Source organism: Condylostylus longicornis, unplaced genomic scaffold, assembly GCF_029603195.1.
Source record: "Condylostylus longicornis isolate FDR11 unplaced genomic scaffold, ASM2960319v2 ptg000013l, whole genome shotgun sequence".
Taxonomy (NCBI): domain Eukaryota; kingdom Metazoa; phylum Arthropoda; class Insecta; order Diptera; family Dolichopodidae; genus Condylostylus; species Condylostylus longicornis.
In genome coordinates, this window is record NW_026577982.1 from 4,496,370 (window position 1) to 4,516,103 (window position 19,734).

A 19,734-nucleotide genomic window follows, 5' to 3' on the forward strand; every position below is an offset into this window, starting at 1 on the left:
CATTTATTCTCAATTAAAAGTATTCCCATAATTGTCTTCAAATAGGTGACATTAAGAAATATTTTTGATATAAGTGATTTTTGGTTAATATTTAATTTGAGCCTTCAAATAAATAGTGATAAAAAACAGTGCTTTATAATTTAAAATATGTAATATTTCCTGTTTAATGAATAAATGTGCTGCAAGTAATTTAATTTCGATTCTATTTAAATTAAAATTAATTTAAAAATTAAAATAATTAAATTTAAAAATTTATTTTAAACATTTAATGAACAATTATTTACGAAAACTGAAGGATAAACCTTCCCAAATTTTAACATCGCAAATAAAATCAAGTGTTGCATTAATTAATAATTTTGTTTTTATTTACAGAAAGTGTTTTTTTAAAAAAAATCAGGAATTTAAGAAAATATGAGCCTATAGTCGAACTCATACAAACCAATTTTGAAATAAATCTTAATAAAGTGATGTAAAACTGATTTTAAGAAATTATATAAAAGTAAAACACACTAAAAAAATACAAATTAATTGTTAATTAATAAAAATTAAAATAATACCAAAATAAAAAATATTTATTAAAACTTTATAACACAATGTTCCTTAAAAAAATCACAGCAATTTATTTAATTCTAAGTTTATTAGAATTTTTAATAATAACATGTCAAGTTGCCGAAGAAACAAATTCTGATGATAGTGCTACTTATGTTGAAACACCAAATTTTAATAATTTAAATCCGATGTCAACGGATATGTCAGATCCAATAATTAAAGAATTAACAAAACATTATGCTGAATTATTAAGTAAATCACAACAAAATTCTAATGATAATGATGATGATAATAATGATGGTGATATTAATAATAATAATAATAATGATAATCAAGAACAACAAAATAAATCTATATCAGAAGAAAATAATAAAACAGATATTGATAATATAACAGATACATTAACAAAACAAATGACAGCAACTGAAACACCACTACAACAGCAACCAATAAAAATTGATATACCATCTCAATTAGATGAATTAAATGAAACAGATGATATTGAAACAAATAAAAAATTTTTAATAACAACATTAATACCAGATCTTTTAATGCAATTAAGACAAGAACAAAATAGTAGTTCAATAACTGAAGTTCTTGAAAAATTAAATATAAATCCAACGGCTATATCATCATCACCATTATCATCAGTATCGTCATCAATGGAAAATAGTAAAGAAAATACAATGATTGAAACAAATGAAAATGAAACTGAAATTGCTGGTGAAAATAATTATGGTAAATATTATAATGAGGATACAGATACAGATACAGATACAGATGATAGAAATTATGGTATTGTTGCTGATGGTGAAAATATAGATGATAATGATTCTGAATCATCTTCATCAACATTATTGGTATCAGCTGAAATTAATGATACATCAGAAATGGCAAATGAAATGAAACAAAATATTTTTTATACAGATGAAATTGATGAAAATAATTTATTAAAAGTCTATAATCATTCAAATGATTTTACAGAAGGTTTATTAAGTGATTTACAAAGTAAAACAATACAAGAATTACCATTACAAGAAGCATTACATCAAGAAAATATTGCATTTACAAGTGATACTGCATTAAGTGGTAGTGGTATAAATATAAATAATGGTAATACTGTTGAAAATGAAACAATAGTAATAACAACAACAATTGGTACACCAACAATAATACAAAATACACAACAGCGTGTTAAAAAGCCAAAAAAAATTAATTCCGATGAGAAACCAAAACGTCCATATGAGAAATTAAGAGATTTTATTGAAGATCCATATTCAAGAAATCCAATTGCTGCTATTATTGATCCATCAGAAAATGTATTAGAAAGAGCAAGAGTATTATGGAAGAATGCATTGAGACCGAATACTGAATTAGATATTATATTATTGGCATTAGTTAATAGAACCGGTAAGTTTATAAATATTTATTATAAATTTTATTTTAGTTTTAAACTTAATTTTCCGTGACCATTCAACTCGCTTGTAACGTTTGTTTTTCACTTTGTTGTTCTATAAATCTATTATATTTAACACTGAGCAAAGTTAAAACTTTTTGTCAATAAAGTCAGTCGAAAACCAACTGACCGTCCAGAGCTCCTGCCTCCTAAACCGGTTGTGACACATTTCCCTATTTAATTGGTTGCCTTCTATAATAAATCAAGTCCTTCAAACCAATTCTCCAAAAAAATTTATGTTAGAAATACCTCATAGATTTGATTCAAATATATCAAATATGTGTCTAATTACCAAATTAAAGATCATTACTACATCAGTCATAAAAAACTGACAATAAAGATAAAACAAATAAAAATAAAAATAGATAAAAATAGTACCAAAATATGCCATTCACTATCAATCAACCATTATTTTGAAGCGCCACCGCACTTAATACATATTTTTTTTTCTATATTCACCTCAATTATTTAGGTACTTATCTTTCGACTCTACGTTTTGTCTTTTATTCTCTATTATGTTTGTATACACAATACACCTACCTCTATGTGTAAATGGCTATAATAACTTCAACTATAATTGTAATACATGCATTTATATAAGCACATTGTTTACAAACTAAATATGTAATGCGTTCATACAAATTTTTTTTTTTTTTGGTTTATGATGCAAACTCATAAATTATGCAATTTTTAACTTTTTTTTCCATTTAAATGAAAAAAAAATTTAAATATAATGACAATTGGTATCTTTAAATGCTAATCATGATCATAAACAATGATAATGATGTTGATCACAACAGGCACAGCTTCAAAATTTACTTTTTAATATTTTAATTTTTATATTCAATTTTATACGATTATTTGAAGACTGAGAAGAGCAAGTACATAAATGGCATATTGGTGTAATAGGCCACCATAATATTCCTATTAATAAATACACTGAAAAAAAAAAATCAAAAAGAAAAATAATTATGAAAAATATGTGAAATATGTGAAAATTACAAAAGTTTATGGTTCACGTTTTTTACAGTACCCACACGGTTATGCGCTATTCCTATACAATATGAGTGTGTATGTATGTATATATTAACAGAATTTTTAGTTTTTTTTTTGTTTTGAGTTGAGCTTTTTTGAAATTTGAGAAGGACGTGTAAAGTCATTCACATTTTTGTTATTATAATATTGTACTTCAAACGTGTTGTCTCTAAAATAATATAAGAATACAAAATAATAACAATGAAAAAAATAAAAAATATACAAAAATAAAATAAAAAACCAAAGATTAAGAGACAACAAAATAAGAAAAAAAAATAACCATAATTGCATGACATATTCGCATCGCCTCGCATCGTTATTTTAACTTTACGGAATTTTATCATTAATCTTATGGTTTTAAAAAAATGTAGATATTATCGCATCCCCATAGAAATACATTACTAAATTAAACAAATGGAAATTGTAATTTAATATTCGTTTTTGAATAATTTTCTAACTTAAAAATAATTTCATGCTGTCATCAAAAAAAAGCTCAGCCTTATTTTTAAGTGTAAATAATTATGGCTCGAAAAATTTTTCTTTTATGTTTACAAACTATAAATTTAAATATATAAGATTTGGATTAGCGTATCTTCCTTTCATTCCTCCCTATAGCTGCACCAACAGAAATCTTTTGCAGACCGATAGATCTTTCTAGCAATTTAGCCATAGTTTACCAACATCTTTGAATCAAAGAGCTTTTCGCAGACAATAATTTAGAAAAATCTTTCATTAGAGATACGATATTCAAATATGTATGTATATTATAATTTATAATAAATTATAGGTTTTTAAGTGCCTTAATAAAATAGGTATGCATTTAATTAAAATTCAAAGTTTTAAATAATATATTTATATATAAACGTGATGTACATACATATAGTTGTGATGAAGGAATTTAATAATATAGTATGAAGTAGATATAGAATAGGGTGCTTGACTGATTTAATATTTAGAGCATAACCGTTGTAATATAACATTTAAAAATAATATTAATATTATGACATAATTTTATTTGCATACTATGAATGGTATACAAAATTGTATTTTTATATTTGAAATTTAATTAAAATATTTTTTACAATTAAAAAATTATAAAAGAGTTTTTTGAATTGTTTGAAAGATTTCTATATGTTAATGCTTTTTATCATACATACTTATTTATATGTACTCGTATTTCGACATTTCTTAATGGATGTTTTCAAAAAATTTTCCTTTCAGTGTTGCCAATTTTACAAATTTTTGAGTACTATTGAATGATAAAGGAATTATTAAAATTATTGAATTTTCATTTGAGAAAAAATGTTAAAGAGCACAAGTTGTTTTTTTTTTAGTTATTCAGAACATTATGTAACATGGGCTTAATCGCATAGTTGTTGAAGAAACAATTAAGCACTTCAATATAAGCCTTGTATAACATAAAATAACAAAAAAAAAAATCAACTTTATTTTGAGAAATTTTTCAATTATATCATTTAGTTTCATCAATGCACTTGTCATTCAAAAAACTAAATTTAAAATTTAAAATCATAATGCCTTAAAGTATTATGAAGAAAATTAATAAGAATAATTAAATTTTTTAAGGAATTGAATGAAATTTCGGAATGCGTTCAGACAATTTTTAAGGTCATAGAATTCTCTTATATCAAAAATGCATTAACAAAAGCCTGTGCCTAAAAGATTACATATTGGATTAAAATGTTAAACTATTTTAAACAATGAAACAATTTTTTTTTTTTCTTATATAATATTGGAATTTATGAGAATAACAGAAAAAAGAGGCACATTAAATTTAGGAAGGAAGTGATTTTAATTGTTGCTCACGTATCGTGTATTGTATTCATATTTCATGAAAAAAAAAATATTTAAAATTAAAAGCAAGAAAGAATTTGAATAACAAGGTAATCTTCTTGTATAAGACGCGCAATAATAATTAATAAAATTTTAATGATAGAATTATTTTATTTAAATAATTATCAGCTTAATATAATCTGAAATATATTTTAGATATAAATAATTTATTGTTCCTTTTTTTTTTATTGAAAATTCAACTTTTAATACTAATTGTACATTATATTGTTTTTTATTTTATACAAAGCAGATCACAAAATAAATTAACTTGTTATTCTTTATGTGATTTCTTATGTGATTTGAATTCAATGAATTAAATTCCTTTTAGCACAAATGATTCAATATTATAGATAGACCATATTCTCCATATATATATATATAATATACATATGTATGCATATAATATAATATTATATAGATTCTTTCCATGTATGAACGTTCTACAATTATCACCGAATTCTTACCATAGTTGTATATATAATTGCAATTACAATATTTTGATTTAATTAAAAAGAGAACCATATATATATATATATATATATATATATATATATATATAACTTTTTAAAAGTAATGACTAAAGATAAATATTTATAATAATTTATTTATTTACTTAATTTGCGCTTCATATATAGCAATTGCATTCTAATATCAAATTTTTAATGAGTCAATTTGGCCACAGTTATACAAAAATAATTGAAACGCAATATATTTCGCATTGTTAGGAAATTTTTAAATGTGGTATATTGAAAATTATAAATAAAGCCTTAAAGTAAGATATACCATATTTGTTCTACTTCCTATATTTCAAGAGTTGTTAGGAAAAATGAAATTAGAATTAAAAATTAGACAACCTTTAGAAAGGACTAATTTGAAGTCTATAATAATTCGAAATAAAAATTAAAAAATTTAATCTTAATTTACACTCATTCTATCTTTCTAGCACGGGAGTACTATCGAATCTTGGACATTCTATATATAAACCTTAAACTTAATCTAAAAAATAATTAATTCAAATTGCGTTCTATCCGAAAAATTTATGCAAATTTTTGTTTGAAGAAATAATATTATTTCTTCTTTAAATATAGTATGAAAATTTAAACGTTGATCTGTACTATAATTAAGAAATTTAAAATTGCAATTATAAATTAGTTTACATTTAACACGACATTAGCTTTTTTTACATGCCTTATTATACTTCAATATACAAGAGCAACAAACGCATGTTTATGAAAAAGTCACAGTTTGTATTGGAACAGGCATAGAATTGAAGTAATTTTTGACTTGAAACAAGTTATTAATTAATCGATGTATCGATATTTAAATTATATTTAATTGTATTTTATGACATTGATCTCAATTTACTAATATTTTTTTTTACCTACATAGAAGTATTTCATATGTACATAAACAAAATATAACTATACCTAATGTGCTTAAATATACAAGAACTTTTATTTTAAATAAAAAAAAAAAATCTTTGATTTAACTAGATTAATCAAGTTGTCAAGGTATGCAATGCAATACTAATAAAATAAAAATTTAACACATTACAATAATTTATAGATTGAGCTACCGCAGTTTCAATCGCCGGCCGTGTTGCGTTATGTTGTCAGAATTGGAAAAAAAAAACTGAAATTAATTTGCCATTTAAGTTCCAGTTTTACTTCTTTTTTTGTGTTCTTATATTTTATTTACAATTATATTATAAAATCGAAAATAAAAAAAATTTATTATCTCGCGAATATGTAAAATAAATATGAAAAGAAAAAAAAACTGGAAAGAATTTTTAATTCATAAACGAACAATTTGAGTACGCGGCTTTTGATATTATATTTTATGTATGTACATATGTGTATGGAAAGAAACAAGTTAATAATAATGCGGTCAATGTCATGTCAAGAAGACATACAACAACTACAACAACCTGAAAAATAATAATATAAAAAGGTTAAAATTTAAGTGGAAACTTGGAAAGTAAATAAATTTAGAGAAAATTATAAAACAAGAAAATTTAAAATAAAGGTTAAAAAGTTGATGTTCCTTATATGCACATACACACGCACGGATGTACAAGTTTTTCCTCACCAAAAAAAATATTCTTTTTAATAATTCATAATAATTATTTTGGGAATAATTATTATGAATTATTAAAAAGAATTTATAATAATAATTATATACAATAAGACTTTCATTAACAAGTTATTGAATTTTCTGAACTATATTTATGTAATTTTAAGGTACACAAATTAAAAAAAAACTCGCTAATTATATCTCTTGCAGATATACTTGAATTTTCCTATTATAAATAAGTACTTAAATTTTCTGTATATAATTAATTAGTTTAGTGTTCAATTCCTAAAATTTCCGAATAATGATTGGTAATTAATACGAGAACAAATTTAATTTTATTGATTAAATACCTTTTTATTGTAAAAATAATAGTAATTCGAATAATTTTAGCGGGCGGAAATATTAATTTTATATAATATTAGACAAACCATATTAATTAAAAATATAATTGAAATTAAATTCGAAACTATGAAATATAATCATTTGTTTTAATAAAAAACAAATTAGAAACTCTTATTTAAAAAAATTTATTTTTAACAAATTACCTTTACAGTTTCGAAAAAAAATTCATCAAATAAAAAATATATTTAAGTATGTACCAACCTGTAATGGGAAGAAAAGTAAATGAAATTTATTAAAAAAAATCAAATAATTTTAAAAATATATTTTATTTTAAGTACACTGAAAAAAAAATGGATAATAAATTTTCCCATTTTTATAAGAACCCCTTTTTTTGTAAATTTTCCAATTATTTTGAGTCAAATTATTATATTTTTGAGACAATCGCCTATTTCTTTTTGAACCTTTACAATGGCAATATCAATTTAGTCACTTGGTATTTTTTCTTATATTTATTGGATGCGTAGCTAAATAAAATTATAATCTATCTTACTATATATTGCAGTAAGTCTGCTTCAAATAATATATTTTAACAAACGAAAATTCCTATATTTATAAGAATATTTACAATAATTTTCTTATAAATATAATAGAAGTTCACATTTGAACAAGAACGTTTGTATGTTTTTATAGTAATGTCTCCAATTTAATGTACATAATTTGTTACTTTATTGAGGATCAGAATAAAAAAAAGTATCACAAATTCCTAATAGTTGTGGGAATTTTTATCGAATAAAACTATAATATCTCCTATTAATTATGTAAGTGATAAGTTTATTGCAGCTAGAATTACTTTTTACATAGGAATATTTACTAAAATTTTTTCAAAACATGTTATTAAAAAACTAATATTCATCATTAAAATACTTGGAAAAGTTATATTTTTTTATAGAAAACTTTTCTTCCTATTGATAAAAATTCTAATAAAACATAATAGTGATTCTTATTTTTTTAGCAGATAATCTCAAAATTGTAATAATATGTGTTTTAATGCAAGTAGTGTATTCAAACAAATAAATATAGTAAATCTTTCGAAAACTTCGTTTAAAATATAAAAGAAATAGGTAAAATATTTTCTAGCGCATCATCAAATTATAACACAACAATGTATTGGTTCCTATATTTTTAGCAAGTATTCTTAAAAATGTAGTAAAAATGCTTTCTTTTGCAAGTAAGAACGCTTACCAACAAATATAGTAAATTTTCCTAAATCAAAGCGACCGTTGTAAACATATAGGAAATTCTACTAAAATCAAGGAGATCGCTGCAAAAATTATGAGAGACTTTCCTAAAAAGAAGAGAAAGCGTGTTTTGGTTTTACTCTCTAAAAATGTACAGGTTCGCTTCAGTCGTGAAATAAATTTTGTAGCGTTAACCGGTTCATTAGTTTATAGCATAAAAGTGCAAATATTGTAACAAGTAATAGAAATTACTTAATATAATAAATTAAAAAAAAATAAAGTAAAAAATTTAAGTGCTGAATTTTTGATTTAAAAAATATTAAAATTATTTGAAAAAAAAGTGTAATTAAAAAGTGTGTTTAGAGGCAAAACCTTGCATAAAATGGACGCGTTTGTTGTGAATAAATTAGAGGATTGGGGCTTGTCTGAACTTGTTGAAGATTTTCAAGGTAAGCAATATTATAAAGTTTAAATTTTATAAATTTTTGGCTCACTTTATTTTTATTTGAAAATGTTTCTTTAAGTTTTCGTACATACATAAGACTATGCTTACAAATTCAATTATTTCTTCAGAACCAACACAGTATACACCAGCAGGAAAAAAATGCTTCATTTCTTCAAAAACAGAATTTTCAACTAATATTGCTTCTGATAAAACAATGGAAGACAAACTGAAATTTTTAAAAATAGTGTATTGACCGATGGGAAACAGTTAAACTATTCTGGATAAATACTAGTAAAATACTAGTATACGGGTATAAACACTCGCAAAAACGATTTAAATTGTTTTTTTAATAATGATCTTTCTTTTATTTATTTTATTAACTCTTAAAATTTATTTTAACGCATAATTTTATACACTTCACATAAAAAAACATTTTTCTTTTTTTTCAGACTGAACCGAAAATTCAATTCTACTATTCAAGATTATTTTGAAAATTTTAAATGCCTTACGCTTCCAGAATTAAATTCCTATAATTATTATAATGATTTATATAATTAATAAAATGATTAAATTTTATAATACATATGTATATTATTTATAAGTCAATATCAAATTAAGCAGTTTGAAAAATTTTTATTTATTTAAAGTAAAAACTTTTATTTTTAAGAATAATAGTTCATTTGATGTAATTAGATCGTAAGTATTTAAAAAATGTTAAATAAATTTCGTTTTTTTTAAAACAATATAATATGTTTGATGTTTGGATTTTAGTATATATGCCTATACAAAAACAGAAAAACTTCCTGTAATAATAAGAAAAGTTATAGAACACACATAGTAAAACTTCTCGGAATTTCAAGAATCTTTCTCCAATTTTTCAGCAAATATTATTAATTTTTTAGGAAAAATTATTATATTTGCACTAGTATTTCTTATGTTTATACTCAATATTTCCTACTTTTTTCAGTTGAGAAAGCCAATTTTTTAAGAATCGTTGCTATATTTGTAATAAAATTTCTCTTTTTTTCAATCAGCTTTGCTAGTTTTTTTGGGGATTATTGCAACAAATAAGAGAAATTTTTCTAGTTTAACATTGAGTTTTCCTAATTTTTTCAGCTAATTATCCATTCTTTTTTGGAATTATTACTATTATTATAGTAATATTTCTCATATTGGCATTAAAATTTTCTCATTTTTATTAGGAAATATTACTAGTTTTTTAAGAAACGTTGTTATATTTATGGCAATCTTTCTTACATTGACACTGTGTTGTTCCTATTTTTGTTAGTAAATATTGTTCATTTTTTAACAAGCATTACTTCAATTAAAGCAGGAATTCTCTGTTTTTTAGCTTATTTTAAACATTTTTGGACAAATTTTGTTATAACTATTTAGAATTGCTCTTGAATTTTCGTATCTAATTCCCATATTTTGAAAATTTTTAGTGTAAACTCATATAATTTTATGAAATATTCTTAAAAAAATTGTTCTTATCATTATTAGCACGAGAATTGTTATAAAAAAATATTAAGTGTTTGTTAAACAAACTGGTCTAAATTTCCAAAAAAAAATAGGAATAATTCTAAAAAATCTCCACTATACCGCTTATTCTCATAAAAATAGGACTAATGTTTCAAAAAACGGGTAATCGCTCCTATTTCTTTTTTCAGTGTACGTATACATATTATATATATGTATACATATTCATTTAGAAATCTTTACAAACCAAGAAACAAATTAGAGTCAAAATGTAAGTTAGACAAAAAGCAAAGAATAAATACGAACCAAAAATTATTCAATTTCCTATACTTAATATGTTCAAAATTCAACTTAGTTGCAATTACCATAAATTTGCAATTCTAATTACATATTTAAGATTTTCCACTTCCCGAATTAGAAAATTGTTTTTCACTTCACTTAATATGCAAATATGAAATAATTACAGGACATGTTCTATTTTTATTAATGTTAAGACCTAAAAATGTCAAAACAACAATATTTTTTTTAATTCATAACCATATTTTGAATATTTTTAATAGACAGATGGCAAGATCACATTTTTCAATTTTAATTTCAAATAAAATCAACAAAATATAATTAATTTTTATTATAGGGAAAAACAATATTTTCTAAATTCAAATTTAGAATTAAATAAATTTAAAATGTGCATATTTTAATTTATTTTGCACTAAATATTTAACTTCAATATTAAGATCTTAATAATTTTAATATTTTATATTATTCTATATTATTTGTATATATATAAAATGTTTTTGTTCTTGCTTTTACAACCACAATCATTCAATATAATTTTATGCAAAGCTCTACAAATATTTACTTTTTGCCTTGAATTTACTTGATAAAGAACTTGTGGTTTTTAATTTATTATAATTGAAATGTTGTAATATTATTATTGTAATTTTATATTAATAGATTTTAAAAAATAAGAAAAAAAAATTTAAAAAATTTAGATTAAATAAAATTTGTTTTAGTGACCTTAATTTTATCTATATATTATACATACATACTCGTAGTTCAATGACATTTTGTTTAGAAGTTGTTTTTTTTTGATAAGCTCATTTGGTACATGAATTGAAAGTGCATGTGCAACATAAGTGCATGCAATAATAAATTTATTGTTAAATTTATCATTTTATGTAGAATTAAAATTTAAACTTGCATATTATACTCATTACACGAGGTTTTTAATCTGATGTCCTATATACATATATTAAGAATTTGTACAGATGTTTTGAAAAATTTTAATATTTATTTATATATAGGTATTGCAATATATTGAAAAATAATATTTGTTTTTAAATTACAATATATATATATATTCCAAAGTACGAAAATTAAATGAAATATAGCGAACGAATTCAGTTTGTAATGTATTCAAAATTTTAATTCGAACATTTTTAATCCAATAACGTAATCGAATTATCACCCTTATTACTCACCATAGATGAGAAGAAAATGAATGAGTTTCTAATTATAACGCATAAGCGTATAATATAATTTTCAACTTAGAAGAATTTATTCAAATAAAATTAACGATTGAGTTAAAAAAATGTGATACTATATTAAAATATCAATATTAACAAACCAGACTTATTATTACTCGAATTTTATTGTAAAATAACATAAATTACCTCTAAAATATATTTATAATGTCTAAAAACTGATATGTTTGTTGCATAATCAGGGGTTAAATTGCAATTTCTGTTACGTTAATTTTTCCTCAATTTTTGCTTCTTATTAGATTATTATAACATTTGCGGCAATATTCAAAAAACTGTGATATTCAAGAGCACGCCTTATAAGGAGTAACTGCATCTATCAACTCTACTTTGAGTTTATTTCAATCCTATTTTTCATTAAAATCTTTTAAAATTTCATTCTACATCACTTTTCCACTAAATTAAACTAAAAATATTTGTTCTTATAAAATTTTTATTAATGTAGTTCCTTTATAATATTAGCATATTATTTTTTTTATACAAAATACACAAATTAATCGTATATACTTAATTGAATATATTAATAAATCTTAATAACAAAAAAAAAAAAATATTTAATCAAATTACTCGAATTAAATAATAAAATTTAATATTTATTAAAAAAAAAAATATTCCTCAAGCTATTATTATTATTGTACCGGTAGCGAACACGGAATTCAACTAAAAATTATTTTAAAAAAAACAAAAGAAAAAAACATAAGTAAATTTCCGTCTGTTATGGAATTGTAAGAAGCCGGATCATAAAATTTTCATTATAACAAGAAAAAAACAATGTAACATAAAAATGTTCTTATACAATAATATTTAATTTAATTTCATGCACACATATTAATAATATAAATATATATATAAAAATACTTAATATACTAATTATGAATTAGTCAAGTAAAAAATTAATAAATTTTGGTCAAACCAATGATTTATAAAGTAGCACTTTTCCTTTTAATAACTGAACATACTGCTTCTAAATTACTTTAATTTATTTAACAAAATATTTGAAATAATTGCATACATTTAGGGATTAGAAAAAAAAAACTAATTTAAAAGATCGAATAAGAGGGTTAATTGCATTAGTTAAGAAAAATTATTATATTTTCTTATGGCGTGGTATTTACCGTTAATTTTGTTTAGTTAGAAATTTGGAAATCTACATAGTTTCGAGAATATATAAGGTGCTGTAAATTTAAATTTTAAAAATTTCAAGAGATGGTGATTTAAGTGGGGATGGAGATGGAAAAAAATTAATTATATAAGTAAAAATTTATGTATATTTAAAATAAGAACTGAGGGGTGTAGAAGTTTTGACAACATATACACGGATCAAACGGACGGAAACATGGTGTGAAACTAATAAGCACATTTTTTCAATTTTTTTTTGGGAAAAATGCTAAATAGCAATTAAAAAAAAAAATAAACAAAAAAAACATGAACGACATCAACAATAAAATTTATTATGACCCATAAGACATTTTGTGTATATCAAAAAAAAAATTATCACAAATAAACTTTGATCTGTAGAATTTCCTTCACATATACTTATTTATTATACATAATTGTTATTTATATTTACAAAAATAAAATTAAGTTCAACAAGTACAAATGGATAATTTTTTTTCTTTTTGGTAGATATAATTTCCCTCTAACTAAAGGATATTACTAAATTAATTCACTTAAATTAAAGTAAAATTTATTATTTTGTTATATTGTTAATTAAAATATTTAAACAATTACAGTTAAAATAACCTGAAAATCTGGTTATATATAAATTGTTCAATTAAAATAAAATTGGGAATCTAAATCTTTATAATATTATTTTGAAATTTTCGATTTTTCCTATATAAAAATGGATTTTGTATTTGAATATAATTCAGCAACAGGAGAACCATATAATATTCCGTAAAAAGATGCCTGTATAACATGTGTACAAATTCATAATAACTGTTCTATTGAGTATTTATTTGATTCTCGCGGTTATTAACATTGCATTAATATTAAAATGGAAAACATTACAATCAAAATAATGGAAAAATTACATTGTATGAAAAGAGAATGTGATAAAGAATTTGAAACGTACTTATTATCTGAAACTGAAATAGAAAATGATTCAAACATTCTAAACACATATTCTGACCAATTTATTTCTTATCAAAAAATAAACACTCATTAATATAAATTTAATCAGTATGGTCATGAAATGTTTTCATATGTTTATTAATAAATGCCTATGATGACACAATATTTTATTTATTAATATTAAATATTTAAAAATATTTAATTTGAATATATTATTATTGTTTAAAGAAGGCATATTTTAATGGAAAAATTTTTATATGTATAAGTAAATTGTTATCAAAAATTTTACAGGTTTTTGTATAATAAATCAAAAAATTTAGTAATTAATCTCAGTCAATTTTTATTATTGCACATTTATTTATATTAAATTTTTGAATATTTTTTTTTTCAAAAGAAAAAAAGATTATTGACTTCCTTTATTGTAATCAAAATAAATAAATAAATTCATAATATTTTGAATGCAAAATATTTAATTTATAAAAATTAATAAAAATAATAATTGAAATATTTATTTTTTTTTTTAATATAATTTCAGCTTTACCATTAATTTATCATTTAAATAATACAAGGACATTTTTAGCTGGTTTAAATAGTATGAAAGAATCAACTGATTCTGATCCATTTTCTGGTGTATTAAAAGCAACAGAATTAATACCATACGATAGTGCTGTATTTATTTGTGCTGAAACAGTTGAACCAAATCCAGAATTAGCTAATTATGCTGGTATTTTATTATTAAAGAAACGTATTAAAGTAAGTATTATATTAGATCTCAAATTTACAAATTGAAATTATTATTTTCAAATTGAAGAGAATTAATACAGTTATCTACGTTATAATTAAATATTAAACAGAAAATTTTATTGAAATCACATAAATAAATCACAATAATTTACGCCAAAAGTTATGCAATTATTTTCAAATTAAATTTTCAGTTTTATTGATTTTCTCTTTTTTCATTTTTTTTTCTCTCTATTTTTTTCTTTTCTTTTCATTTTAGCTATATTTAATATGGTTTGGCGATAGAAAATCAAAAGATACAAATGAACCAGTTGGTGGTATGCTTGGAAAAATTGCATTAAGATCAGGTGGTGAAATTATTTATATGGATGATATGAATAATATAGAAAATAGCTCAAATGATTTAGAAGATAATATGGTAATTTTAAATTTACAAAAATAAAAAAAAATAATAATAAAAAATGTAATATAACAATTTCTTTCTTGCATTTAATTTAAAAAAATGTATGACCTTATTGCAAACACAATCTGTTAGAAGACAATATTTAAACAAAAACCAAAATATTTTGGAAAAAAAAATTGAATCATAGTATTATGTCAATTTTAGTGTCTTTTTTACTGTCATTTAACTACTACACACATAATTAGTAACAGCACAAAAATTTTCAATGCAATTCGTAAACTGCTTTAACTTTTTGTCCTCATACAACAAACATTTCTAACATATACATATATGGACATATCCAACTAAGACAATGCGATTAATCACTTAAAAACTTTATGTTTTGTAAATATATGCATGTTTCAAATTCATGCTCAAAATTTTAAGAGAGAATATGAGAAATTTCTTTACCATTAGTCTGACAATAACAGTCTTGCGATATTCAGGAATTTTTTCCATATTATGGGAATTTGAAGAAAAAAAAAATTTAAAATGAAAAAGGAAATTTAACAAAAATTTATGGGATTTTTTAGAAATCACAATAATTTCAGCCAGATATTCTTAGAATTGAACAATGTTTCTGAATTGCAAATGTTTCTGGAATTTTTTTACTTCAATCACATTTTGTATGAAAATAACTTTATTATTAATTTTACTGCGTCAAATCTAAGGCTGTTAGCCTTATGACTTCTCACAAGACCATTTTTTTTTACTGTCGGAGTTTGCTAAATGTTTTTAACGTTTCCTGAATGTGAGAACATTTTTTTAAATTGTTTTGTTGGATCAAGATTAAGCAGTGAAATTCAGATATTTAAATATCGCAAAACTGAACGATACAGATCTCACTATTAAATAATCATCATAAATTTTACAACATTTTTATATATTTTATATTTTATATATTACATTATTCAAGAAATATTGAATATATTAAAATTATATAAAAATTAATCAATTTATTTCTTTATATATTACATATAGATAACTTTAGTATCAGACAGATTTAGCGGATCACAAGAAATTGATATACCAATTGATACAACAGTATCAAGTATACAAATGAAAATTGATTCACAGATGAGAACAGCAACGCTAGAGACTCCTACTGGTGGTTAGTTGAAAAAAAAAATCTAAATTTTATACCATTTTACATACTTGTATAAATTCAAAAAAAAAAAAATTTTTTTTTACATACTATATTATATATGTATATTTATGCATTAATATCAATGTTCTTTATATATAATTTAATTATATACTTACATATATACATATACTTATATCCTTATAAATATTTTAATTTAAATTAATTTAAATACAAGTTTATCATTTAAGAATAATATATATCAATCATATTGATCATTGAGAAAACAAAAAAAAAAAAACAAAAAAATATAATATATAAAAATAATATTAAACTTTAATTTAATTTATTCAAAAAATAAAAATACAAAAAAAAATGAAAAGAAATCATAAAGTACTTAAATATCCTAAAATACATAAATGAAAATATATGAAATTTAGTTTGATCTCTTGAATTGAAAAGAATTAACATATACACCAACAAAACAGCCAATCAACACACCCACACAACCACAATATTCACACAGATATTACACTAATTTCAAATAATCGTTAACAATAAATCAAATAAAATTTTAATAATTATCCCTTAAATCCAATAACATGTCAAATTAAAATTATGTTATAAATGGATTTATGGTATTTGGTGGAAAAAATTAAATTTATTATTATTGTCAAATTTTATATAAAATAATATAAAAAAATTCTAAATTAAACAGTAAAAATAGAAAAAGCATTTGATTTAAATATATATTGAAAAATATTCCACGTAAAATCTTTCCTTTACACAAATCTTTCTTTGACATACCGTGTCATCTATTTTACAATCGTACAATATCACAAACAGTCTTGTTGTGTTGCAAAAAAAAAATGCATTGCCTACAATTTGTATTTTGGATTATAATTTGAAACTTTTATTAGACGTCACCAATTATTGTCACATAATTTGACAATTCTATTCTTTAAAATTTGACAATTCTATTCTTTAAAAATTTTTAAATAATTTATACCTAACAATGGAACCATATCTGTTTTAGTAGAAGGACCATTTTCTGGGTAATGCATATCAAATGCAAACACAAAAACTTTATTTGCGCTATGAACATTTTTTTTGCATCTACAAAATGTAAACTTCATATAAATTATGACATTATCAACAAATTTTGGTTTGCAACTTGGATTATGTTGTATTGTTAACTTTATGTTTAATATGCAAAATTAATGTTACGGATAAGTATTAAAAATACATATTTAAAATTTGTCATTAATGATATAAAAATTTCTTAATTAGGACGTCGTATTTTTAAACTTTAATTTTTCAAGTAATGAATGTTATTTTGCAAGATTTAATTTAAAAATTTTGCAAGATATTCCAACTTAAACTTCAATATCACTTTAAAGAAATCTGCCAAGAAATATGTGGCTAAACTTTACATAATGCTTAAAAATAGAGAACAAAAACTATCAATCAAATACTCCATTACATATTATGCAACATAAATAATTTTAATAATTTTTCCCCAGTGCTTAGAATTTCTTTAAAAATTCATATTCTTCAATTGAAGGATTTTGATGTCAATACGTGTGAAAGAAGGCGTAAACATGTTTTAATTAATAATACCCCAATTTTTAACACTATTCCATAAACTCCACAAAAAAACACTTTTTACACTACAAAGTGAAATCTCGATATGATTTTATTTTATATTACTGAAGTACAGAAAATCAAATTTGTAAAAATTAATGAAATTTTCTTTTAAGTAGAAAACCGCCTATTTAAATGGTTCTCATTAATTTAAAAATTAATTTGAAATTTAATTCTAACCATGGAAATTTAATTTGGACTTGTTTGATATTCCACGAAGTCTTTAATTGTAATCATTTTTTCAAAAAATTTAAAATAATTTCAAAATTACAACATTCTTTAATAAATAATCGAGATTTCACTATTGCAACAAATTTATAAAATTACTCAATATTAATTAATATATTTAATAGCTATATTTTTAATAATTAATTTTTAATAACTAATAAAACATATTTTGTTTTACGTTTTGTATTATAAGTCCTGTCTATTTTTAATTTAATTAATTAATTTTTACATGCATATATATACATACATATATATATATATATATATAAATTTATAAATTTTGCTTAATTTTACATAATATTAAAATATAAAGTTTATAATAGTTTTAAATTAAATTTGAGAAATAAAGTTAAAATTAACCAATAGTACAAAATATATAAAAAAAAAGAGAAAAAAAAATTCAAATAAAAATTAAAATAATGGTAAAGAAATAAAATAAAAAAAACATTTATAAAAAAAAACAAGAAAATTTTTATTTACTAACTTTTTTTGTGTTATTGTTATTGTTTTGCATTTGTATCGTCCACACCTATATTATATTTTTAGTACATACAACTAAAAACAATGGCTGAAATCAAAAAGTAAACACTGCGAAGATGTTGCAGCATTGTAACTAGCAGCATAATAAAAAAGTAATCAGTAATGAAAAAGTAATCACAAAATCAGCTGACGCAATCAATTCGTAACATAATCAATTTCTCAATATTAACTAAATATTGCGACAATGTTTAGTAAGCATTCGCAACATAAAATGTCATGTTGCTTTTGTTATTTTTTCAAATTTGCATTACCATGCTTAAAATTTTGTGTCCAAATCTTTTTTTTTAATTGAAATAATAAAATTCTTACAAAATCGCTTAAATTACTAATCAGATTGTAATATTCACCAGTTCAAATCAAGCAGACAAAATTTAACATGATTGCATAAAAGATTTGCGATGGCCCAGGATACAAATTCCCTCGTAACATAATATGGCAGTGTTACAGCAACATCGCAGTATTACATTTTGTATGTTTACTTTTTGATTTGAACCAATTTCCTATGATATTAACTCAAGCTTTGTCAAAAAAAAAATTCACAGCAGCAGCAAATTGTGCATCGTCCTCTCCAAATTTTATTGTTTTTTTTTTTTGTATTTGGATAAACATTTATTTTAAATTAATGCAAAAGTAAATTTAAATTAAAATTAACTGCAATTATTATGAGTTCTATTTTGTCCTGCTTTTAAATTAAACTAATTTTTTAAATATAAAAAGTTTGTTTTTAGTTCCTGAGCATAGCCGGAGTCAACAGTTAAAGTTTTACTTTAAAAAAAAATGCTTTTTATTAATTCTTAAAATTCTAGGTAAGCTTGAAAAGCGGAGTTCTGGAAAATGAAGAGCTCTTTTGGAGATGTAAGTACCATCATTATTGCAATTTTGGAAGAGTTAAATTGAATTCAAAAACAAAATTGAGTACTTTAATTAAATGATTAATTAAGCATTGAGAACTTTTACAGGAAAATCAACTACA

At 22.0% G+C, this 19,734-nt stretch overlaps 2 protein-coding genes across 2 annotated transcripts in view; one reads left to right on the forward strand and one right to left on the reverse strand.

Moving 5' to 3' along the window:
- Positions 1-19,734, reverse strand: part of LOC129605616 (uncharacterized) — a 101,843-nt gene that overhangs the window by 70,530 nt on the left and 11,579 nt on the right. The window lies entirely within an intron of this gene.
- The window catches only part of LOC129605617 (uncharacterized), a 28,909-nt gene continuing 9,610 nt past the window's right edge, over positions 436-19,734 (forward strand). Inside the window, exons 1-4 of the mRNA XM_055515485.1 lie at positions 436-1,959; positions 14,618-14,835; positions 15,083-15,241; positions 16,247-16,376. Of these exons, the coding sequence (XP_055371460.1) occupies positions 594-1,959; positions 14,618-14,835; positions 15,083-15,241; positions 16,247-16,376 (1,873 nt within the window). The 5' untranslated portion in view covers positions 436-593. The remainder of the gene's footprint in view (positions 1,960-14,617; positions 14,836-15,082; positions 15,242-16,246; positions 16,377-19,734) is intronic.